Source organism: Cryptomeria japonica, chromosome 2 (assembly GCF_030272615.1).
Source record: "Cryptomeria japonica chromosome 2, Sugi_1.0, whole genome shotgun sequence".
In the NCBI taxonomy this organism is placed as follows: Eukaryota; Viridiplantae; Streptophyta; class Pinopsida; order Cupressales; family Cupressaceae; genus Cryptomeria; species Cryptomeria japonica.
In genome coordinates, this window is record NC_081406.1 from 525,874,626 (window position 1) to 525,901,181 (window position 26,556).

General features: G+C 38.0%; 1 protein-coding gene across 4 annotated transcripts in view; it reads left to right on the forward strand.

The window, feature by feature from the left end:
* The window catches only part of LOC131052191 (uncharacterized), a 423,207-nt gene that overhangs the window by 370,162 nt on the left and 26,489 nt on the right, over positions 1-26,556 (forward strand). The window contains exon 11 of one of the 4 annotated variants that reach the window (XM_059216700.1): positions 25,485-25,553. The exons of the other annotated variants lie outside the window; for them this stretch is intronic. Coding sequence (XP_059072683.1) covers positions 25,485-25,538 — 54 coding nt within the window. The 3' untranslated portion in view covers positions 25,539-25,553. Of the gene's footprint in view, positions 1-25,484; positions 25,554-26,556 lie in introns of those variants that run through there. 4 annotated transcript variants of the gene reach the window in all.

Consider the following 26,556-nt stretch of genomic DNA (forward strand, 5'->3'; position numbering starts at 1 on the left):
ACAAATTAAAAATTAAATATATGTATAGGGGAGAGGAGGGGAGGGGAGAGGTGATTGGGGGCAGGGGTCCGCAGGCCCCACACCCCTACCGCCCCCTTGTGGCCCCCCTATGCATGGAGGACCGCAAGAGTGGGGAGTGTGCCCCCCCCCCCCCCCCAACAGACCACTACACAAGTAGTGGCCGCAGGAGAGTGGGGCGAGTGGGGGTTTTCTTGTTGCCCCTCCTCACTTCCCGCCTTCAACATTAAAAAAAAGAATTAGCGCCGATATACACAGTTACCCGATACATAGTTAAAAATTGACCTGATAACATAGTTTTTGATAACATCGATAAACAATGGTATATATATAAGTTTGTGTTTTATTTATCTACTTATATTCACAGGGAGATAATATACACAAAGAAAAGAATAAATTCACAGAGATAATTAAACACAGATGTATATATATTAACCGAGATGAATATATTTTCAGAGATAAATTTTCACAAAGATAAATAAACACTGAGATATATATTTACAGAGAAATATATTTTCAGAGGTAAATTTTCATAGAGAGATGCATTTTCACGAAACATATTTTTTTTAGAGACAAAATATCACAAAGATAAATAATGATTAGAAATAAGTCAAGGTGTTCAATTAAATGAAATATTTTAATCTTTAGTCAATTTTTGCCCTCATTCAAATGTAATAACTTTACAATATTGGATTGTCTCTTCGACTTCCGATGAGGACATAAATTTACTGACCTTTCAACTTCTTTGAAAGTTTATAAATAAGCTCAATTCAAATCCAATTGATAGAGTTACATGCATACAACACTTAGGACGAGTTTACCAAGCTGTGACATACATCTCGTCTGTCGAGTTTGCCAATTCAGCTCTCATGGAGTCCACAGGCATACATCTCTTTCACAAGTTTGCCTAACTTGTATGGACTCGGGCATACATCTCTACCACGACTTTGCCCAAATTGGATAGATTCAAGGGCATACTTCTCTTTCACAAGTTTGCCCAAAATTGTATGATTTTTACATATATTGAATGAAATGAAACTTTCAGATGGTTTATTATGTATTTATAATACCACCAGTTCTTCTTTAGGTATTGTCCCCTGAATTAGCAAAATAATTCAGATCAGTGGTATCAGAGCCAAGTTTGATCATTGCATTGTATCTATAAGCAAGCAATCTATTTTTGAGTAGTCTAGTAGTGTTTCAATATTCTTAGGGATAGAAAAGGCTTGCCATATGGTGTTTGATTGTGCAACCCTTGTGATTAAATTGTATGCAGCATATATTTCTCAGCTTGTTGAAAATATGAACCTGAGGAGCCGCTACCCATACCTCTAAGTCGATTCACTTCCTCTGTTCTCCTCTTTTTGTCCTATCATTTCATGACATTTCAGATTCTTTACAAATTTGAACCATCCAAATGGAAATCGACAAGTCATCTTTGATAGAGGAGTCAAACGATTAGCCTTCTCTTATGTTGAGTGAAAGCTTCGTGGGTGGAGAGACTAAAATGTTGGTTTGCAGCCAAAGTGTTACTTTTGCAAAGATTGCTATGAAAATGATAGAGATCTCAAGTTCAATCATCACACTAATGTTCTAGCTGTTGACCGGGGATTTGGAGACCTTGATTTTCATTAAACCCAACAAAAACTTATTAGCGAAATATGAGAGGCTAGAGGTGATAGTGTGGTTATTTATTTTCCATTAAACATTCAAGCGACCTTTTTGGTAGAATGGTTGGTGACATGGATCATAGTTGTGAGCAGAGGATCGGGACCTAGACTATCTCCACTCCACATATGTCTTAGGAGGTGCCTAGATCGGGACAATTTGGTGTTATGACAAAAACATACATTTCATAAGTTCGTGGTCTTTTGTTCAAGTCCCACAAAGCAGTTTTCCACCATCCACTTGTATATTCTTTTTACTCTTTTATCACAAAACCGTTATCATGGCTGGGAGATATTCACGGATGCAATATAACAGTCCAGTCAACTATGCACTGTGCATTCTCGAAGACGAATTTGAGGACATAAATTTGGGTTCAATTGCATTGAAAGAGGAAGTGTTTCCTATGGCCTCGCAATCAGATGCAAGAATTTCCAGTCAAGAAGGTGGGAATTTGAGAGTGAAGAGTTTGAGTTCAACTCGGACAAGACCCACGAAGCACCAAACAACAATGCAATAAAAATTTTATTTGGAAGATGATCGGGCAATGGGGTTCATTGCCTTTCAAGAGGGGAGGAAAGATCAGAAATAAGTCAAGGTGTTCAATTAAATGAAATACTTTAATATTTAGTCAATTTTTGCCCTCATTCAAATGTAATAATTTTTCAATATTGGATTGTCGCTTCGACTTCTGATGAGGACATAAATGTACTAACCTTCCAGCTTCTTTGAAAGTTTATAAATAAGCTCAATTCAAATCCAATTGATAGAGTTACAGGCATACAACACTTAGGACGAGTTTGTCAAGCTGTGACATACATCTCGTCTATCATGTTTGCCAATTCAGCTCTCATGGAATCCACAAGCATACATCTCTTTCACATGTTTGCCTAACTTGTATGGACTCGGGCATACATCTCTACCTCGAGTTTGCCCAAATTGGATAGATTCAAGGGCATACATCTCTTTCACAAGTTTGCCCAAAATTGTATGATTTTTACATACATTGAATGAAATGAAACTTTCAGATGGTTTATTATGTATTTACAATACCACCATTTCTTCTTTAGGTATTGTCCACTAAGATATTTCTTCACAAAGATAAATAAATAAACATAAGATATGTATTCACAAAAATATGTTGTATACAAAGATAAATATGTTTTTGAGAGATAGATTTTCTTTTACAATGATAACAAACACAGGGATATGTTTTTCTAAAAGATAAATATGTTTTGAGAAAAAGATTTTCACAGAGATAATCAAACATAGGGATTAGTATTCAAGAGGGATAAATATGTTTTCTTACAGAGATAAATGCATATGATTTTTGTTCTCTATCCTGATTTTTAAATCACTAAAAGAGGTAAAAAGAAAATCTGATTTTTCTTTCTTTTGAAAAATAAAAAGAGATTAAATAAGATTTCAAATTCTTTTCCTACATGCGAATTTACATTATCAAAAAAAAAATGAGAAGAAAAAGATTCTTCTTATTTGATAGAAATCTATTATCAAATTCTTTTCCTACATGCAGATTTACATTATCAAAAAAAACCAGAGGAGAATAAGGAAAAATATTTCTCTTATTTGATTTAATCTATTAACAATAAATGAGAGATGATTTCTTTTGTAAAAGAAAAGTTCATACAAGCAGAATCTGAAAAGAGATAAAGAGATTTTCTTCTGAAAATTTACAAGATTTCATACATGCAACCAAACAAATAGAAAAAAGGGCAACTTGGATTCGAATGAAGAACCTTGCTATTGAATCCTTATGTATCTCCGCTATCCTTCTTCGATTCTTCCTTGCAGCATGGTAGAGATCTCTCCAAAACTTCCTAAAATCTTGCAATATCCTATGAACTTCTCCTACCACAATATGTTTTTTTTTGTTTGAAACTAATTCTCATAAAGAAAATTAGAAGACCATTCCATAACATAACACAATGAACTCCTTTTTCAAAAGTTTAGCATACATTATATAGAAACAGTGCACCATTTTCCACTATCAAAAGAATTAATTGAAATGGAGATTCTTTTCCAAAATTGTTTTCATGCAAAATTGATTGTTGACATAATGGGGGAGTTACATGCAAGAAAATGGAATTTGAAATCCACTTCTAGAAGCTTCTCATTCTCTCCTATGGCATGCGCTCAATTGATATTTTGAGTAATTAAATAATTTCCAATTCAATTTATGACCTCATGTGTGTGCCTCCACTAACTCTTTTTATTTAAAAATAATTCTAACCTTATTCAACTTATCATTTCTAACTAATATTACTCACAAAACAATATGAATAACAACAACAATAATAATTGTTGGTTGAAAATTTTATACACCTGGGGGATGTGCAAAATTGTGGTTTCAGCCACAATGTGTGAGTATGATACTCTCCTAATTTAGGGAAGGTTGACTGCAAGTAGACTTTAAATGGGAAAAATGAATGAAGGTGTGAAATGAGTGGATGAAATGTGAGAATAGGGATCTTGATGTGTGGGAAATGATGGGAATAAAGCTTGTGAACAAGGTTAATGAGTGTGGATGGATATGAATTGAATTTTGAAAGATCATCTTCATTTTAACCACATGGGAATGGGAAAAACCATTACTTGTAATCAGGTTTTTAAAACCCGAAATTGGAAAGACAAGCTTTTTTACAACTTTGAAACTTGAAGTTTTGGCAAAAGAGGATTAAGTCTTTTCAACCAGAGGGGAAAAACTAACATTTCCATCCTACTTGCAATCGAAATTTAAAAACCCGAATGCAAGTAAAGAGGGAAAAATGTGAAGGGAAAGACAATGCAATTCTCAAATTGCATTCAAGACTTGGGTAAAAATGGGAAAAACTCTCTCAAACCCGAATTGAAATAAGAACAAAACAAACAACTATCATGATCAATCATTGAATTTCAAAACAACAAAAATAAAATAAAGACAAAACTGAAAACAAAACATACCTTGCTTGATCAAGATGCCTTCCAAGAAGATGCAACAATCCTTGAAAGGAAGAATGTAGCTCTTAAAATAGACAACAACCAAACTCCAAAACCCTAGCCACGTGCAAAGAGAAACAAAATTGCAGCAAAAACGGCTTTCAATATGGAGGAAGAATAGGTCAAAACCTCATGGAAAACCTACGTAGGAAGAATAGGAACCAAAATGCCTAACTTCGAACTCCAAATCATGGCATTCCAACTCCGTAACTTGGCATTCCAAAAAATGGCTAATGAAGGAAAAACGCAGTCAAAGAACAACGCAATGGCAACCATACAAGCTGCAACGTGTTTCTAAAAGCGTGAAATCCGCCTTGAATTCAAAATGTCCCCTCATCCCATAGATTTCTCCACCAAAATCAGTTAGAAGTTGTGGCAAAATTGAAGTCTAAAGAGAGAAGAGCAAGTCGGGTTATTGAGTTAAAAAAAACAAGTTTAAAATGCTTTGTAATAAACACGTAATCGGATTTCTAAAACCCCTTTACATGTTTTAATTTGCTCACTTTTTTCATCTCCCAAGCAAATTCGGGTTTGCAAGAACAAAAGACAAGAAGACATGTCAAAATAACTTGTAATAGGGAAATAAAATCCCTATTACATCTAAAAATCACTTAAGTAGGAACTTTTAAAAGAAATTACAAGTTCTTTTTAAACTTATAATTTTAAATTCACTTGCAATTTGTCCAAAAAGTTCCTACAATGACTTAAAAGACATAAAAAGCAAAGGGGAAATAAAAAGTAAGTTACAAGTGACAAGTTTTAAATAAAGTGCACTTGTAATTGTTTTAAAATTTCCCTACAACACCAAAACAAGAGAAAAATAAAATTTGCAATCAAAAGAAAATTTCCCACTTGCAATGATTGCTCTGAAATCCGAAATTGGTCCAAAATGCACTCAAAAAACGTTTGAAAATTTGTTTTAAAGGTCCAATTGCAAGTGCAAACTTGTAGTTACCCATTACACATATGAAGTTGCATGTTTGTTCTCCACAATTGCAAGTTAATGCTCTTGTTTTTTACACACATAATGCAGCTTCCAAAACCCGAAATTCACTTGTGAGCCCATTTTTGCATCAATTTATCCCTTCCCTTGTCAATCTTGTTTGCATACATGACCTACCAAATCAATGGACTAAGGCATGGGCCTTATTTTGCAAGCAGATTTCAAGACTGGAGGATGATACAAAGAAGAGATACAACAACAATTCATGGTTGAGAGCATATAATGCTTTCAAGACAAAGATAGGTTTCTTACTTCAACCTTGCCAAGAACTTCCCTCCTGAAAAGCTAGTACTACCCCAAGCAAGAAGATAAGGTTGAAGTTCGTTGGCCAAGGACACAAAGATCATTAAGGATGCAAGCTCTCGTTCGGGTTTAAGATATTTTCACCGATCCAAAATACTTTAAGTTCTAGCATCCTGAAGCAACATGAAGATCATCATAGACAAATGATGATGTAGTTGGAGTCGTGTCTTTGGACACTTAGATTAGTTATGCATTTGTAATTTTGTTTTGACAAGTTATATGTAATGTCAAAAATTGTAATTGCAAGTGTCACTTTTACTTGCATTTTGTAAAATGTAATTACATGTAAAGCAACTACAAGTTGAGTTCAATTAGGACTGTAGTTGGAATAAGTCATGGTGGTTGAGAGAATTTCTCAAGTTAGTTAGGATCCTCCCACCTTTTTCTCAAGGCTCCTCTCCTATAAATATTTGAGGGGATCTATTGTAATTTTAATCTTTTGGCAATGCAACAAAATTTTGCCAGTTTGTATGTGCACTCTAAGACTTTGAGCTTAGATGTAAATCAGATTGCTTTCAATAAAAGAGGCAAGTTGTGTTGAGACTTTGTGCCAATTCAAGTTGTTATGTGATGACATTTTCTGGAGTTGATTGTGATTTTTGTTCTATTGTTCAAGAGAGATTTAAATTTAATCTTGCAGACTTTGAGGTGCTAATTGTATTTAGAGTTATATGTTTGGTTTTCAGATTTGGTCTTGCAGACTTTGAGTTGCTTATCATATTTGAAGCTAGTTTGGAAAGCTCAAGAGGGAAGATAGCTTGTAGACTTTGTGCTGCTTCTATTTTTAAGACTTGTGCATGTAAGGTGAAGTGCATCATGTAGTTAGACTTTGAGCTGCTACGTACTGTGCTTGGTTAGCAAAAATTCATCTAGAAAGGTTGATAGGAGAATAGATAGTTGAAGACTTTGAGCTTTCTTTCTGTTTTACCGTCCCGGAGAAGTGACAGAGGTCTTTATTCTTTCATGAAAACTTTGCTTCCCTTTATGTTCCAAAAATCCTACAAAAAAGTTTCATTTCTATATTTGTTGTTAGTTATTTCCAATTGCTATTACTTTTTTGTGAAGAGAAAAGAGTATAATTTTTTCTTGAAAGAAGAAGAAAGACTGTTGTCTCACCCATATTAGATTAGTTTATTTTGTAGATAGGGGGAGCCTTCCCTAAATTAGGAGAGTATCATACTCACACACTGTGGCTGAAACCACAATTTTGCACATCCCCCAGGTGTACACAATTTTCAGCCAACAATAATAATAGTAGCAAGTTTTATCAAGGTTGAGAAAGGGGGTTATGACACAATCTAATAACAAGGCAGCTATCATGGCATTTCCTGGCCAATCTAGCAAGGAAGCAACAAGTTTAACCTCCCCTAATGAGAAATACACTTTTTGGAGGATGATGTTGGAATAGATTCATCTTAAGTGAAATGAGGGCATTTGAGAAGTGCTAGCAAAAGATCAACAATGAAAGAGGATTACAAGTCTTTATGTTTGTCGGTGGGAGTAACAAAAAGGGCATCAAAAAGTGTAGTTGGAGGAGAAATGGCATGGTCTGCATTGCCAAACCCCAATGAAAAATCAGAATTAATCAAAGATTCAAGAACAAGGTCCAAGAGTTTAAAGAGGGAGTTGGGTGTAAATAAATTCAACCCAACAAAGTCAAAAAAGGCAATTTCACTTCAAAAAAAAAGGTTTGAAAGAGATGGGTTCTCCAAATGGAAGCCAAGAAGATGGCCATCAGTCTAAAAAGATGTACAAAGTTGCTTCTACGATAGAGTTTGTTAAGAAGAATGTAAGTCAAGCTACTAAGAGTTCTAAGAGGACTCCAAGAAATCTACAAAGAAGAGTGTTCCAGTGTTGGAGAAGACACCTAATATTGTTGAAAGAAATGGTTTAGATGGTAACTTGGTTGGTCAGAAGATCAAAGTTAGGTGGCTGAAAGATGGACAATTTTATGATGGCACTGTGGATTCATATAATTCCAAATGGGAGAAACATAAAATAATATGCAATGATGGGGATGTTTAAATACTTAACCTTTAGAGGAAAAAGTGGATTTTATTGATGACATTCACAATTGAAAAGTCATCGAAAGTAGATGCAAGTCGAAAGATGGCAAAAGAGAAGTCACCAAAGAAGAGGGCAAATAAAGTTGAAGTACCAAAGTAAAAGGTGAGACACCAAAATCATCTGTAAAACAAGGATCACAATCATCAAAAAGTAAGAAGTAATATAGGTCTCAATCTGATGATAATGTGGCAGTTACAAATATAATTGTCTCTAAGGAGAATGTTGATCAGCCAAATGTTGGGGGCAAGGGAAGGCAACAAAAGCAAGATGGAGGACAAAGCAAAAAGATTAAAAGTCTTGTTGCATACCATGAAGTTGGTCATGCCATTTGTGGTACATTGACACCCAAGGCATGATCCTATGCAAAAGGACACATTGGTACCACATGGCCAAGCATGGGGTCTAACACGGTTTATACCAGGGGATTATCTACCTTTAACACAAGGCAATGGGTGTTACCAACATCGTTGTTGAAATAAAATGCTAGAGATTGTTGTTGATGGAGAATGGAGAGCTTGTCTTGAAAATGGTGGACCAATCCTGTTTCTTGGCTTCAATGGGGAGTTGATTTGTCCTCCTTATCATGAACTTTGTCATGACTTATCTTTAGATTTTCATAGTCAATGTCCTAATTCCTATGATTTTAATGGAAATTGTATTCACGAAAAATGTGATTGTTTTCTCGGATTTATTACTTTTGATTGAAATGATGCAAAGAGGTTTTTGTAATAGGTAAATTCTAGTTGCTATGCAGCAACAACACGAGGTACCTATGGTTATGCCTTCCCTTGTCTAGGGTGTGAATGTTGTAGCAACTATTTGTTGATTTCTAGATGTTAATCTAGATGTTTTGGAGGACTATCAACAAGGCAAAGGAGTGGATGTTTTGGTAACTTCGATCAAACAACCATTTAAGGTCGATGGAGTTAAAAGGATGGGGTCTTCTAAGTATTCTGTTAGCATTAAGGATTTCAAAGTTGAAAGCAATAAAAGTTCAATTGCAAATGCCTATGTTGGAACCATCAAGCATGTGGAGAGAATCAAGATTGTAGTGTTTGGTGGAGGTGAGGATACATTAGCTACCAAAACTAAGGGTACCATTGTGATTTAGAGTGTTGCATACTAGGTTTTATTGGTTTTGAATTGTCATGGGGAAGTCTCATCCAAAGTGTTCTTGAACAAAATTTGGAATGCTTAAGTCTTTCAAAGTTCTCTAGGATTGATTAAAATGCAACATTAAGAGTGGAAATGCAAGAGATGTCACTATTCATGGTTGTATGGGGTTGGACTTTAGGTGGGCAATTGTTGGGTGTGAAGTCTAACAGTCTTGAACCATTCAACTTCTTTGTCTTTTCCCTCTCCCGGTTGTCTCTTCATTTCTTCCTTAGATACTTTTTCAGTTTAAGTGGATAACGTAATATGCATCTATATATTTTGTTGTAACTAAGCATGAAAGACAAAGTTTTAATAAAATAGAGATTATATAATGTCCCTTCCTTAGGCATCTTAGACTTGAGCGGAGGTTGGCCTACTATTAAGGTCCCGTAGGTCAGCAGTGTGGTTTGGGGACCCAACCAACGTTGTGGAACTCAACAGGGAGCTTTTCGAGCTTTTCAGATTGGAGTTCTGGGGTTGAATCCATAGTTAAAATTGAAATATTAAAGTTGACCTTATGTCAATAGTAAAAAGTGAATAGTAACAGAGAAACATAAGATGAATAGTAAAAAGTGCCCCACATCCTAATAACTTAAGTTGTTTTTTAAAAGGGGGCCAAGTTCACAATGAGAAATTAGACCCTCAAGGATATTTTATGATTTTAAGGCCAAATAGTAACCCCAAAATAGATAAAAAGGCATTTTGCCTATCATTTGGATGCATTCTTACCTCTCCAGTTTTAGATCAGCAGCTTTTATGAAGGTTTCAGCAGCTTAGGGCTTCCAGGAACGCCAACTTCTGGAAGATTTGGGGGATTTGGACGAAAAACCATCTCTCCGAGTATCACTTTCCATCAGAATACAACTTCAATGTGCATATGGCAGCCTTCTTTGAGGATTTATGAGCAGATCTATCAGTTTGAGGGCAGATTTTCTACAATTGGTTATAGGGCAGACCTTCTAGAGGTCATTACTATCTGCCGTTACATTTTGGGATGAAGGATTTTCAAACCCTAGAATATATTTAGGGTTTTACCATTATTTGGAGCTGATTTCTATAATTTTATTGGCTGGAATTTTACATCAGACCTATGAGCACATGTGAATGGTATGTTCATTGTTCTTTTAAGCAAAAATGAAAGTTCTTGATTATCTTCCTTTTGTGTTATGCATTTTGTTATGTTAAATCAACAATCTCTTTTATGTAATATTCAAGAATCTTTCTTAAACTTCAATCCCAATCAAAACAAAAACAAAAAACAGTCAAACCCCATCCAAACATATGCTGGCCAAAGACTTATTAGCAAACAAACAATGCACGTAACCTCATAATTTGGATCAGATTGGGTGAAAATGGGTTGGGGATCTTTCAGCGATATCAGAGCCATGATCTTGCCAGCCTATTGGGTAAAGATCAGTTGTTTTCACCTCAGTTTGGTTTGAGCTGTGATTGTGGACAGCGAAATGGGAACTACAGGAAAGGTGCCTAGCAGGGAACAAATGTTGAGGGACCTTTACCATTCACAACAGAAGGTACTTCGAAAATTGCAGCATGTTGAAGATTCGCTTTCAAGGAAAATTAGGCACACTAATGGTTCATATCCATCTACAAGGTCAATTAAGAGACCTCATGCCATGCCAGCAAATGATGCAATTATGAACAGCTATCATAAGTATTGCTCTCTTCCTAAGAAGATATGTGACCTCCTTTCCTTCACACAATTTATGGGTATACCCAAAAAGGATGATGATGAGTTGGTATCTATAAGTTCAAATCAGCACTTTAAGAGGAAAGATTATTCAAATGAAGTATGCAGAAATCTGCATGAAGAATTGGATAAGCATGCAAATCCAATTCATGAAGACAAAAGGATAGCATTGGGGAACGACTCACATGAGGCTTCATCATCTTTGTGTGAAGATCCACAAGAAGACTCTATAGGAGAGATAAGCATGGCTTCCCTTGATGTATGGCATGAGATTAGTATGGATAATGCTGGTATGGATTCTTTAGGTGATCACAATGCATCTTCTAGTGTGATAGTTCATTCCCATGATGACATAATTCCTACACATGAAGAAAAATCAGAACATGGCACTCTAGATTTGGGAGTCAAACATGAAGTATATATTGTGGATTCAAGCCACAAAGGTTTTAACCTTGTACATCATATCATGGAAGATGTTAAAAGGACACAAGATATGTGTGATGGGTGGTTACAAAGAGATAAGAAGGCAAAGATGCTTGCTGCCCAAGCAAGACAGCACCTACAAGAGGTCAAAGAACTATGCAACCAGCTAGATAATGCAAGGAAACAAAGGGAATTGTACATTAGATCATTATTTTTTCCAAGAGAAGAATGTATACAAGTGGAGCATGCAAAGGAAGATCTTCTTGAGATAAACAAACAAGAAGAACATGTTGTTTTTGTGAGAGTTGAGAAATACAACACCACAGGAGCCCAAAGATCTCTGCAAGCTGAATAACCTGTTACAAGGAGAAGAAAGGAAGCAAATAACAGAAAAATCAATACACAGAAAATATGCTCAAAAAGATGAGAGCTCAATATTCACAAAATGTGTAATGTGATAATGATACAAAGAAAAGAAAATTAACTTCTAATATGTCAAGAAACCCTAAAAGGGAAAACCTAGGCTTGCACATAATAATTAATAAAAGAATTAATTATTATGCACCTAATGTTAGCTTAAGTGTAAAAAGAGATAATAGGGAACTTAAAGAATTAAACAAATGTTGTTTAATTAATCAAGACCCGATTACTCTAACACCCCCCCTTAAGCCAGACTTAGGGAGAAGCTAAAACCTAGAACAGCTACTGAAAGCAGGAAAGATGGGTCCCGGCAACAAGGCCTGATCAGGTACCCAAATACAATGAAATCTCTATGAAACGGAGAAAATGGATGAAACCTAGTGGGAAAAAACTCCTCTCCAAAAAGAGATAAAAGAACATGCTAAAAGAAGAAGGAAGGAAGGCCTCATAAAGACCCCCCAAGGACAACTTCCTTCACCCCAAGCATAGAGCGCAACTGGAGATAGCATGGCGATGCAAAAGGTTTCGTGAAGATGTCGGCAACCTGCTCGGCAATGGGAATGTACTCCAAAATGAGAGAACCATCCTAAATCAACTGGCAGATAAAATGCATGTGAAGCTCAATGTGCTTCGTCCTCTGATGCTCTACCGGGTTGCGGGAAATATGAATAGCACTCTGATTGTCACACCAAAGAACAGTTGGACTATCAGGAGGAAAACCAAACTCAATCATCAACTGTCAAAGCCATAAGATTTCTTGACTGACGAGCACAACAGCTCGGTACTCAGCCTCTGTAGATGATAATGCATGAGCAGTTTGCTTCTTGCAAGACCATGTGATAGGACCAGAGCCAAGACAGAAAACAAAGCCAAAAGTAGACTTCCGATCAGTGACATCACCAGCCCAATCTGAGTCAGTGTAGCCAACAATGTGAGGTTCCCCTGATGTGTAGTGAATGCCATGAGAAATAGAGCCCTGAAAGTACCGCAAAATACATTTGGCAGCTTGCCAATGACTCTCATGAGAATCATGGGAGAATCGAGAGACAAGGCCAACCGCAAAGGAAAGATTAGGACAAGTGTGTGTCACGTACAACAAACTGCCAACCAACTACTTGTAAAGTGTAGAATCTACTGAAGGAGTGGGACAAGTAATAATCAAAACAACCCCTGACTGAAAAGGAGTGGGAGCAGGCTTGCAATCAAGCATGCCAAAGCGCCGAAGCATGTCAAGAGCATACTTTTGCTGGTAAATGTAGATCCCATCAGAAGACTGAATCACCTGAAGACCAAGGAAATAGTGCAGAAGACCGAGATCTGTCATCTCAAACTGGTATAGAGGATGAGCTACCTGTGATGAGGAGATCATCAACATAGAGCACAAGAATCAGGATCTCACCCTCAAGAAGTTGAATGTACACTATGTGATTGAAATGACTGCGAGTGAAGCCAGTGGAGAGCAAGAAAGAATCCATCTTCTCATACCAAGCCCGAGGGGCCTGTTTGAGACCATACAATGAACGTCGAAGTCTGCAAACCAAAGAACTATCCTGCACAAATCCCTGAGGCTGCTCCATATAGATTTCCTCCTGTAGGTCCCCATGCAAGAAAGGACTCTTCACATCCATCTGAAAAACGGGCCATCCCTGAGAAGCTGCAAGAGATAGTACAAAGCGAATAGAGTTCATCTTGGCAACAGGGGCAAATGTCTTGGAGTAATCAATACCCTCAACTTGCAAGAAACCCTTTGCAACAAGACGTGCTTTGTACTTATCAATCGACCCATCAGTAGCATACTTAGTGCGATACAACCAGCACCACCTAACCATCTTTCTGCCCTTAGGAAGAGGACAGAGATCCCAAGTATGATTCCTCATCAAAGAAGAATACTCCTCCATAGCACAATCCCACTCAGGGTGTCCTGTAGCCTCTGAAAACTTTTGAGGATCATCTGAAATGGCATGACTCAAAAGACTAGAACACATAGTATGAGAACAGGTGCGACGAGTATCTGAAGGATCACCGGCCATAGAACCCACCACCTCAATAGTAAAGTGAGCCCACTTGGGCATCTGAGGTGGAGCAGGTGGAGGTGGGTATGGTGGATCATCAGCACCATCATCAAAATCATCCTCAAAATAATCCTGAAGAGATGCAGTGGGAGGAGTAGGCAGAGGAGTAGACACTGGAGTCAGGGTGTCCACTGTGGGAAGGTGCTCATCAAACTAAACATCCTATTGAAACAGGACCTCTCTAGAATCAGGATCAAACAACCTGTACACCTTAACATCCTCATAGAAGCCAACAAAAATGAGGGGTCGGCTCTTCCACTCCATTGCTTTCCTCTGAGCATCAGGAATAAAAGCCCATGCCTCACTACCAAATACTCGAAAAAAAGAAACATCAGGCTTGTCATGAGACCAAGCCTCTTCAGGAGTTATATGTCGAATCGCCTTGTGAGGCATCTGATTCTGAATATAGTTGGCACAATTGACTGCCTTAGCCCAAAAAAACGAATCCATGGACCTGGATTGAATCATACAATTCGCCATCTCCCGTAAAGTTCTGTTATTTGCTTCCTTGCTTCTCCTTATAACAGGTTATTTAGTTTGCAGAGATATTTGGGCTCCTGTGGTGTTGTAATTCTCAACTCTCACATGGTATCAGAGCTTCAGATCTGTACCTATCTATTCTTGTTTTCAAAATTTTTGCATTGGAAGCAAATCTGGGGTTTCAGGAAGTTTTTTTTATGCACTTAGGGATAGGCCTTTTTTTCTGAGCACTTTGGGCCTAAACGGACCTCACCATCGTGCTCAAAAGGCCCAAAAACCCCTATAGTCATATAAAACTTGCCTAGTTTTGACTCCTGAGCATTTGGAGGTAATTTTTCTTCAGTACAAAAAAAAAAATCAAAAATCAAAAATCATTTCAAAAAGGCAAAACAAAAATTTTTTTGCACTAAAAGAAAATTTTTGGGGTTTCGAAGGGTGCCCCGTACCCCCTGACAGTCTGTCCGCCATCTGTCAGTACGGCCAACTGGACCTATCAGCGTGGGCCCCTCCCCACCACCGGAGCCCGCCTCCCTGCTGCTGGCACCTGCCGCTCCACCTGCCGTTGGCCGCCTTGGCTCTCCCCGCCGCCGCCACTCCCTCTCCGCCTCTCCTCCCCGAAGTGCCACCGGAGCGCCACCACTTCCAGACCCCTGCCACCAAACCTCCACCCTCTTGTCTCTTTAAAGGGGGGTTCGTTTTTTGGCCATATCTTGAGCATACGGAGTCATTTTTTTGAAAACGAATAGGCATCGAAAAGTTGGTTCGGAGCCAGACCTCGTGGTGTTGAACTTTTTACTCGATTTTGTTGTTTGATTGTACTTTTTTCCGGTCAAAGTTGGGTCTCTTTTCTGCACTTCTAAGGCCGTAGAATGGGCAAATGGACTCCGTTTTTCGAAAATGAATAGGCGTTGGAAAGCTCTCAGCATGCTCTATTCAGATATGTGATCTTGTTTCTCATATTTTTCATCAGGTACATGAGATTTCAGTTTGAAGTTTTTTTTCTTATGCACTACTTCCTTCTCATCAGTATGTACTAGGGTTTGGGTTTATCTATTGTGGGGGGTGTTGTTTTCTCACTTTATGTCATTTATATCAGAAATCCAGAACACCAAAACTCTTAAAACAAACAAACCCTTCTGCATCTTCTATCTATTCTAAAAGATCACATAATAAAAAAAACCAACAAGCAGGTGTAGGTGCAGAGTTTTCATGGCAGATCCTTCAGTTGAGTTGTTGACATCACACAACTATCACACCTGGAAGCCTCGCATCACGAGGCTTCTTCGGGCACGAGGGTTTTGGTCTTGTTTGGATGAGGTTCAACCTCTATTGCAGCGTCCTTATGAGCTTCTTCAGCACAGGAACAAGATGGATGAGGCCATGGGTTTCCTCTCTTTGCATGTCTCCGACAATCTTCTGTTTCACCTTGATGAGTTGCTCACTCCTTGCGCTATGTGGTTGAAGGTTGAGTCTCTCTTCGGGAGGGTTAATGAGATCCAGGCATTATAGATTGAGGCAAAGTTGGTTTCCTTGTCACCTGATTCCTTTCCCACCATTGAGGATTTTTTGAACAAGTTCAAGACTACCAGATCTGTTCTCCAGGGATGTGGCAAGATCAAGACAGACACAGAGTGCATTCACTTGATTCTTTCGAAGCTTCGGGGTCATTTTCAGTTTTTTGCCTCTGCTTTTTACTCCACCATGGATGGCTTGGGTGCTCGTTTCACCATGCCTACCTTTGATGTCTTTTGTGAGCGTTTGTCTCATGAGCAGTCTCATCTTTCTCAGCTGGACATGCTCTCAGGGTCCAAGAACAAAGCATTGGTTGCTCAGTCCTCTAAGGAGAAGCAAAAGCAGAAACCAAAGCCCAAGAAGAATTCTGCAGGCAGTGAGCATTCCTCCAAGCCACCTCCTAAGTCTGATTCTAAACCACCATTTCCTCCGAAACATGGGAAATCTTCACAGTCTGGTGAGTCTTCCTCCAAGACTAAGAAGAAATCAGGAGACACTTGTAGTTTTTGTGGCAAGGAAGGACATCCAGTTTCCAGATGTTGGAAACACTTAGAGGCTTTAGAGGAAGCCATGCAGCAGCATCACATCTCCTCACCTTGGGCGTCTTCTCCTTCGACAGGGAAAGGTCATGCTCTCACTACTCGAGCTTCGACCTATGGGTCCACTTGGATATTAGATTCTGGTGCTTCTCACCATATGACTCACACTCAACAGTTGGTTACTTCTCTTGCCTCTTGTGGTACTTCATAGATTGTCATGGGTGACTTAGTTCAGCTTTTAGTCTTGGGTTCAGGTTTTGTCTTTTTGGATGGGGGTACTCTGCAGGATGTTCTGGTTGTCCCTAACATCTCGACGAACCTCCTGTCCATTTATCAGATTTGCCATTCTGACTCTGGTAAGACAGTTGAGTTCTCACCACATGATGTGGTTATTCGAGACCTCCATGACTCTGATTTGGTTGTGGCTACTAGGAATGTTGATACTGCCTCTCGTCTGTACAAATTTGATGGATTTGAGCCCTCTATGGGTGCAGGTTCGTCTCTTATAGCACATGCAGATTCAGTGAGTAAGCTTTGGCATGAGCGTTTGGGCCATGTCAATTACCGATATCTTCAGCAGATGAGTACACAGGCACTTGTTCTTGGGCTCACACAGATTTCCTGCACTGATGGTGTTTGTCATGGTTGTGTGCTTGGCAAGCATCACAGGGATCCCTTTCCGAAGGGAAGAGCCCCTCGTGCTTTGGCACCCTTGGAATTGATTCACAGTGATCTCATGTCACTCCTTTTTCTGGGGCCAAGTATGTACTCACTTTTATTGATGACTTCTCCAGACGCACATGGGTGTACTTTCTTAAGTACAAGTCTGATGTCTTTGATTACTCTAACAGTTTTGTGTGAAAAAGAGAAGGGGTATAATTCAGAAAATTCAGAATGTTTATCTAGTTTGCATTATGAGAATCATGAGTTTCCTCTTTTAGAGAGTTCTTTCAAGGTTCAAAACTTTAATGATAATGGACACACACTTGGTGGACCAGCCACTAGTTTTATACCTATTTGTGTAGAAGGAAACATTATTGATTCCGTTTTCATTGAGCATGCATCATCCACAATGAAAGAACAATTGCTAAGATCTTACGAGGCATTTTGTCTCAAACAACTGACTATAGAGACTAAGAGATTCCCTAATAGTAAGATATTACAATTTGATAATGTTTGGTTTGTTTTGCATACTATACCATGGAGTTGGTTAGTAATGAAAGACAAATCAGCTTTAGCAGCTATAAATTTATGTTACTTGCAGCAGGTCACACCTCATAGGCCAGCACTCATGGAGGAACCATCTTCCCTCAAAAAAGATACAAGAAAGAGCAATAAAGACACCTTGGAAAGGTATGAGCATAATTCTGATTCTTTGAGTTGGGACAGCAATATTGTGACATCACATGGTCACAAATCCAAAGAGGGATGGTGGTGACAAGAAATGTAGCATGGTAGACATTCATGAGAGAATAAATGAGCATGAGCTAATAGTGGGAACTTCTACTTGCCAACAACCTAATTTTATAACAGCAATTAGAGAAGAACATAAATCAATTTGTATGTTGATGCCTCACCTTTATGATGTTCACACTTTGATTGAGTATAAGGATGTCATAGTTTCAAGACTTGATATGCTACAAGATTGGTGTGCCAAGACTATGCAAGTGAGCTCATGCGTTGAAGTTTCCCAAGGTAATGAAAGAAAGGGCTCAATCAGTTCTAAATCTCTGATTAAGGACAGAAGCGTTATACTCTTTCCTTTACATGAATTTGCAGCTCCTAGTCATGGAGTAATTAGCAAAATTGAGTATTCGAATGTTGGCATTCATGATGCATTGGCTAAGCATGGTTATTTTTATGATGCTTCTTCCGAGAAGATTGAATTTGTTTATTTTAGAACAACAATAATAAATCAGTGCAAAGAAGTTCGTGACATACACCATTCCATACATAATGAGAAGCAAGACTTCTATAATTCTGAGTTTATAGTTGATGTTGACAACGATATGATTGAGCGTGATTTTATGGGTGTTACTCTTACTGGATCAGCAACTCATGAATTGCTTTTGGGTGTTAAGGAATACATCTACATTGCAAATTTAATGTTGGCACCTAATTCTTACGACTGTACAACTTCTTATTGGTTGGCATTAGAGCCAAATGACATGGGGTTATTTAGTGACAAGTGGTTGTCCTACATGGCTGTTCACTATATTTTCAGAATTGTTTGGATCTACATCAGTTTATGGGTTGGATTGGAGTGTGTGGAGACACATTTACTCGATAGATAAGGTGTATGAGATGGGTTTCTTTCTTATGCATGGGTATACAAAAATCATTGACGCCACTTTAGTAGTTGCTGGTCTAATTTATAACAGCAGCCTTGAGGTGATAAATTTGACAGCTCATGAGGGGAGTTTTCAGTATGCCACACACCTTTGGACAGCAAGCTATGAAAGCATCTATGAAGGCAAACTTGGAAGGTACAAAATAAAGGTGGGTCTCATGCTGATGATTAACCATCTGCCATTTTTACATGGTTTCATTCATCTTGTTATGCAAGAGCATGTGATAAGAATTAAAGAACCCCATTGCATGCAAGGTTTGACATTGTGCCTTTGTTTCATAAGAATATCATTCCTTGATCACACTTGGAAGGCATATTTGGTTAGGGAAGAAGACAACGTGGAACTTACCCATGGAAGTAAACAAAATGTGTTGAAGGCTACCAATAATGGTAACCCAAAAATTGTGGCAGCCAAGTGTATGCAAGCATACTTTGATGACGATAATACCAATTGGAGGTATGGGGATAAATCGGATTATTCCCTTTATGACAGCAGCAACATGTCTCCTTATACTCATGATATGGCAACCTTGGTACATGGTGCTAGCGGCAGTATAATATCTTCATGTGATGATACTTCATGCTTGGCAATGGGACTTAATAAAGGTATACATTCAGAAAATTCATTGGTAGCAAAGGAATTGCATCATCATTTGGTAACTTTAGTGGGTACATCTTTAAAACGAGCCCTTGATGTAGCCAATATGCTTGATGACTCCAAAGGTATGAATACAAGGGAACAATTCAGTCCTCATTCTCTGACTTATAACAGCAGTGATTCATCCTCCCCTTTTCATGACATTGGCGCTCCTAATCATTGGGAAATGAGTCATAATAATTATATTATGGTGGGTACTCATGAAGAATGCTTTGGTGATGATAAGTCACATGGTATATCTCATTTTAGGACTGTGTTTAGACACTTTAGAGCAGCTGATATAACTCAGACCCAAATGATGAATGATGATTGGCTAGAAAGGGCAAGGCAAGCCAAGTTATTGGCTCAACATGCCCAGATCAATCTTCAACATGTTCATGATGTTCACCATTCATTTGATGATGAGAGACATGAGTTGCTTAATTCAGAATTTCCAGTTGAGGTATTTGCTCATTCTCTCAGTGATGATAGTGATTTGGTTGATGACTTTCTTAGTGGGCTAGCCACTCGAGAGTTGTCTGTGTTGAGTAGTGTTGGCATACATACTTCATTTTTGAGTTTGTCACCTATTTCACTTGATATGGCAGTGATATCTTTGTTGATTGGTGACTTCATATTCTTCGATTCCTTATGGACTAGTGACTATCCTAGTTGGAATCATATGGCATATCCAAACTTTTCATTGTCTACATCAATTTCCTAGTGGTACAGGAGTGTTTGGAGGTATACCTTTAGGATAGAGTTGGAGTGGAGTGATTTTCGTTGATTGCCATTGGTTTGTTGACATGTTTGATATCTCATTTATTGTTGATCAGAGTTATAACAGCGAAGTTGAGTGGCCATTTATGTTGGTTCATTGGCACGTGAGGGTTCACTTTCACATTGTTTTGATATTCTACATGCTTGTAAGGTTACTTCATGGAGATCATTTGACATTCACCTATTTCATCTTCTACAAGAGAGTTTTCATTTTGATATGGGATCTAGGTATTGATTTGCTTGGTACAATATTCCACATGTATTCCAATATGTTGCTTCATGGTTTGTGGTGCCTGAGCATTTTAACCAAAGTGGAGCAGTGGGTTGTTTGGTGTTTTCTTGCAGGCAAGCAATCTCGGGAAGGGAGGACTGTAATGTCCCTTCCTTAGGCATCTTAGACTTGAGTGGAGGTTGGCCTACTATTAGGGTCCCATAGGTCATCAGTGTGGTTTGGGAACCCAACCAAGGTTGTGGAACTCAGTAGGGAGCTTTTCGAGCTTTTTAGATTGGAGTTTTGGGGTTGAATCCCTGGTTAAAATTGAAATATTAAAGTTGGCCTTATGTGAATAGTAACAGAGAAACATAAGATGAATAGTAAAAAGTGCCCCACATCCTAGTAACTTAAGTTGTTTTTAAAAGGGGGCCAAGTTCACAATGAGAAATTAGACCCTTAAGGATATTTTATGATTTTAGGGCCAAATAGTAACCCCAAAATAGATATAAAGGCATTTTGCCTATCATTTGGATTCATTCTTACCTCTCCATTTTCAGATCAACAGCTTTTATGAGGGTTTCAGCAGCTTAGGGCTTCCAGGAATGCCAACTTCTAGAAGATTTGGGGGATTTGGATGAAAACCCATCTCTCTGGGTTTTAGTTTCCATCAGAATACAACTTCAGTGTGCATATGGCAGCCTTCTTTGAGGATTTATGAGCAGATCTATCAGTTTGAGGGCAGATTTTCTACAATTGGTTACAGGGCAGACCTTCTAGAGGTCATTACTATCTATTTCCAGCTCTATTTTAGTCAGCTGTTACATTTTGGGACGAAGGATTTTCAAACCCTAGAATATATTTAGGGTTTTACCATTATTTGGAGCTGATTTCTATAATTTTATTGGCTGGAAGTTTTTACATCAGACCTATGAGCGCATGTGAATGGTATGTTCATTGTTCTTTTAAGCAAAAATGAAAGTTCTTGATTATCTTCCTTCTGTGTTATGCATTTTGTTATGTTAAATCAACAATCTCTTTTACATAATATTCAAGAATCTTGCTTAAACTTCAAACCCAATCAAAACAAAAACAAAAACCAGTCAAACACCATCCAAATATATGCTGGCCAAAGACTTACCAGCAAACAAACAATGCACATAACCTCATAATTTGGATCAAATTAGGTGAAAATTGGGTTGGGGATCTTTCAGATTACCCTACTTCTCCCATAGATGTAGCCATTAATGGTGAACCATGTGTTCAAACACAACCATTGAGAAGGGGGAGGGGGGATGAATCAGTGGTACCAATTTTAAACTTGCAGATTATGATTCTTTAACAAGATTAAACAGAAGAGAAAGAACAATGTACACCATAAAATCAAAAAACACACAAAGACCATAACACAAGAGTATACGTGGAAAACCCTAGAAGGGAAAAATCACAGTGAGAAATGCTTCTAGGGACTACTATCCTAAACCAACCTCACAAGATGAATATCACTAGTTACAAGGACCTCATTGGTCACACATTTAAGGGCACCAAACCAGACCAACGTTGGGCACCCACCCAATTTTTATTTCAATAGAGCAACAACTCCAATCACCTGAAAAGTTAACCACAATGTCACAGATAAGATTTTGCAACTCAAACTTGCTGATAATCTTCTCTATATGTCTTCAACTTGATTTTTGTTTGTATCATCACCTGTTGCCTTTTTCTCATCGTGTAATCTCCTATGTCTTAGAATTTGTTCAATATTGCTCACACCAGTATTCTGCAAATCATCAACAACACATCTACCTTCCTATTATGCATACTTTTGTTCACAATACTATATCAACATTCACCAATGCATGCACATCTTACTTTGATCATGAATTCAATACAGATTTTGTGTTCATGAATGACCTCTATGTCCACTACACTGCATATTCAATATCTGCACATTTCCAAGTCAAAACCTAATTTTGGTCTTATGCACATAGAATCCCCTTCTCTCAACGGTTACTCACATTTTGTATCACTCTATCTTTAACTGACCCAAAATGAATTTCATATGGTTAGTCGTTTCACTGGATTAAACATAGATTGTTGATAGCATGAAATAGTGCCACAAAATGAACGGTAGAGATCAAAGTCTAATTACCAAGTCATGGTCTCCTACTTTGACTAACAGAAGAAAACACAGCATGGCGAAGAGACATTGTCATATCATTGGGACATATTTTGAGTCATATCAATCCTTTTGAAGATCATTGAGATTAAGAAAGAAAGGTTCATCGATGAGGCAAGCATCTATTGGTGGAAGTCTTCTCAAGTCTCACCAATCCTTCGATGACAAACGTGAGCACAAGAAATGAAGATCATCAAAGAGAAATACTTATGTCGATGAGAGTCTCTTTGGGTCTCATTGATCCTTTGGAGACTAGCTTGAGCACGGTGAAATGAACACCATCGAAGTGGCACATTGGCATTGATGAGAGTCCGAATGAGTCTCATTTCATCGATGAGAATAACAAACTGTGCACAACGAACATTAGATTGAACCGCTATCGTCCACTTAGAGCTATTATTGTTTGGACAACTATCATTGTTCCTGAGCCACACGAACCATTAGATGAATAAGTTGAAAACTCAATGTGGATACAAGACAAGTAGGTCCCACCACTTCCACTATGTCGTTCCACAACACCAAACACATCACCATGTGGGGTCCACTAGCACAAACACAAAGACCATCAAAGAGACTTGCCAACATTGATGGGAGCAAATTTTTGTCACACTGATCAACGACACCAAGCTGTGAGAAAGGGGTAATGAAGCCCATCGAAGAGACTAGCACATATCGAAGAAAAAAAAAATTTGTCCCATCGATCTTTCAACATCAGATCGAGAGAAAAAGGCAATAAAGCCCATCAAATAGACAATCACATGTTGATGAGAGTCTTAGCAAGTCACACCAATGAAAGACGAAGAGGAAGACACAAGCACAAGGCAATGTAGGACCAGTCACCGAACGTTAAAAATACCCTTTAAGTGGTCAACCTTTAAGAGATCACCAACTAGAGTAAGTCACTGAGCAAATAGAATATAGAAGGCATGCAAGAGCATTTAAGACCTAGGCAAATTTTGGTAAGACTAGGGTTTAGAGTTTCGGTGTCAAACAAAGATGCTAAATCATGTTTCAACAAGTCACAAATGTAGGGCTCAAATGAGAGAAACAAAAGCACAAAGCTGAGCAATCAAAACATTGGTTGACATCAATGCCAACTCAAAGAGCCATAGGCCAACACCACGTAACTTCGTGTGTTGTGTGTTCTCTGTGCATTTATTTCTTTTCTTGAATTTTCAATTTATTTATTTGTTTATTTGTTCTTGATTCTGAACACCAAATCTAGTAGATTCAGTGGACTTGCTAGGACTTGTGAGTCCAACATGTCAAACTTGGCGACATAAAAATTTAAGTTATTGGTTTGATTTTGGGTCAAGGTTTGGGGGTTCAAGTATGTTGGTATGACACATTTTTTATGGATTGGATTTGTTTTGGGTATCAACAACTCACCATATCCATATGGATCTAGTTAGTGTTTGGGTCCAAGTTTGGGATTGTTGGATTTATTACATCATAGTTAGTTAATAGTTTGAATGTTACTTTCATGTAGGTTAAATGTGTCGTGCCCTGCTCCCCTTTTGATTAATTATCATAGATCTTCCACATTTATAATCTCTCTTTGTTTAACAAGACTAATTCCCTTCGATCTTGCTATGAATAGAACATATTAATTGTATTAAATAACAATATTGTTAATTGATTATTAATCAGTAAACACTAATTGTGAATAGTCAACATTATTAGTATTGTTAGTATCAATTGTATTAAATAACAGAATTATTAATTGTTAGTATCAGTATGATTAATGATCAGCGATCAATCTAATAAGAAAGGTGTGATCTGGAGAGGGTGCGATTGGATCAACACTTACAAGGGATGCTATGTCAATACATTACAAAGAGATGTGGTCATTGGTTGATAGTAGAGTATGCAATATTTATTGTTAGACAGCAATTAAGAATTGTCTAGGAAGGTTGAGAAAACAAAAAGACACCAGTCATGTCTTATCCCCAGTAACCATTCATTCAGAAATGCAGGTATAAGTAGTTCAGCCACTCTTTCATTGAAGGCATCAATCAGTTGTGGAGAAAACAAGGGAGAGAAATTGCAAGGACAGACACAGCCAGTGCAAAGGAAAGAATGAATCTGCTCACCATTATTCATATGGGTATGCTGTATCAATTTGATATCTATCTGTTAATAATATCGGGAACATATTCAGATGTAATTACCTTACTTCAGCACTCAATACTATCTCTTTCGTAGCACCCTTAAGGATATAATGTATCTAAGGAAAGTCTATATGTATCAAATACGAATTAAGCATGATTAAGTATGAATGGCATATTAAGTTATTGCATAGTCATTATAAATATAAAATATATTCTTGGGATAACACTCAAATAATGTTGCATCATAAGAATACACTCTTGTGAAGGAGGGGTATGGAATGTGATGGAGGGGTGACGAGGTTACTTGTAAGTAACCCATCCTAGGATGACCAAAGTGGCATCAAGAGCTGGGATGGCCCTTACACAGAGGAGTCAAGGAACCCAGACGAATTCTCTACACATTCCCTCACAAGGTATGATAATATATGGAAGAAATAGACCCGATAGGCAAGTAAGTATGGGCTGCCAAGTGGAGCAAGAAGGTTGTAGAAGGCAACCTTTCTTGGGCTTGGTGTAGAAATGGCCCCAAGCAAACCTTCATGTTTCCTTCCAACTCTATGCATTATAGAACTTAGTACTTGATCTAACCCTAATAATAAGATAAATATGTATTTGTATTTTTTCTTATGCTTTTTACGCAGATTCTGCATACAAGAGTTCAACTTGTTAGCTTATTGATTAATTGGTAAGTTTATTCCCTAACTCTTAGTTGTGTAATTTATATTTATAGGTAAAGGTTAGTGCAATTTGGGAAGGGGCCATTACAAAATGGAAGGGTTTATAAAGCCAATGTATTGCAATATAAGATTGTCCCAAATAAATCAATTGTATTTTTGTGTTTTTATCATGTGCAGCAATGGTGCAATAATTTATTTACAAGTTTTCAATATGGTATTAGAGCACATTGATATCTCTATGCCTGTACAATGATGAGGCATGAAGAATAAGGAGAAACCGGTGGGTGTTAAGATTTGTTGAGGCAATTTGATTTCTACTGAAGTTGCAGATTGCAATCATAGTAAAATGGTGATGACTTTGTCATTTGTAAACGAAATTAAAAAATTCAAACTATTTTGGGATGCCAAAGAGCAGAATAAAACCTAGAAATGGTTTAATATATTCTCTGCATTTAGCAAGCAGTTAGCAAAAGTTTGATGTGATATGTTTTACTGTGCTGAAGTTTATAATGGATGTGAGTTAATTTTGTAGAATGTAGCATAGAAATATGAATAATTTGAACATGCTATAAAAAGACCATTGCATTATTTAATGTTGTGCATGAGAATAGTGTTGACATGGCTAAAGTTGGATAACCAACTCCTTCCGGTCAACGCAAAATAGAATGTTGCTGAATATCCTATCCTCTCTTGCGTAAGGAATCCCTAATGTTTTTTTAGTTGATCAAAGGGGACAACCTCAAGGTTCCAAATGTCAGTTCATGACTATGGGATAACTCAGCGGTTTGATGTGTTTTGCTGGGAAAAATAAAAGAAAAAGAGAAGGATTTAGGGATATTAAGTGCAATGATAGGATTGACTAGTGTTGCGAGTAGATAGATTTCCAGTGTTCCTCGGAAACACGTTTCCCCCCTCTAGGCCCAAGTCCCCCTGTCCCCGAAACCCTTCCCCGAAACTTTTTCCCTTTGTCCCCTCGTCCCCAAAGCCCGTCCCCGTGTCCCCCTTTCTCCTCGTCCCCAACCGACACCCTCACAACGCGACAAGAACAATGCAATCTCCAAGGGGATGAAGGATTTTCAAATCGGAGATACTCATCTAGGCACCCAATTCTGGCGCAACCTAAAACGAATACCTATAGTTGAACTAAGCACAATTTTGGGTTCAGACTAACCATGCACGGTGACCTACAATCAACAAGCCCCCAATGGTATGAATCTGAAATGCATCAAATACCCCCCCACATTTTTCC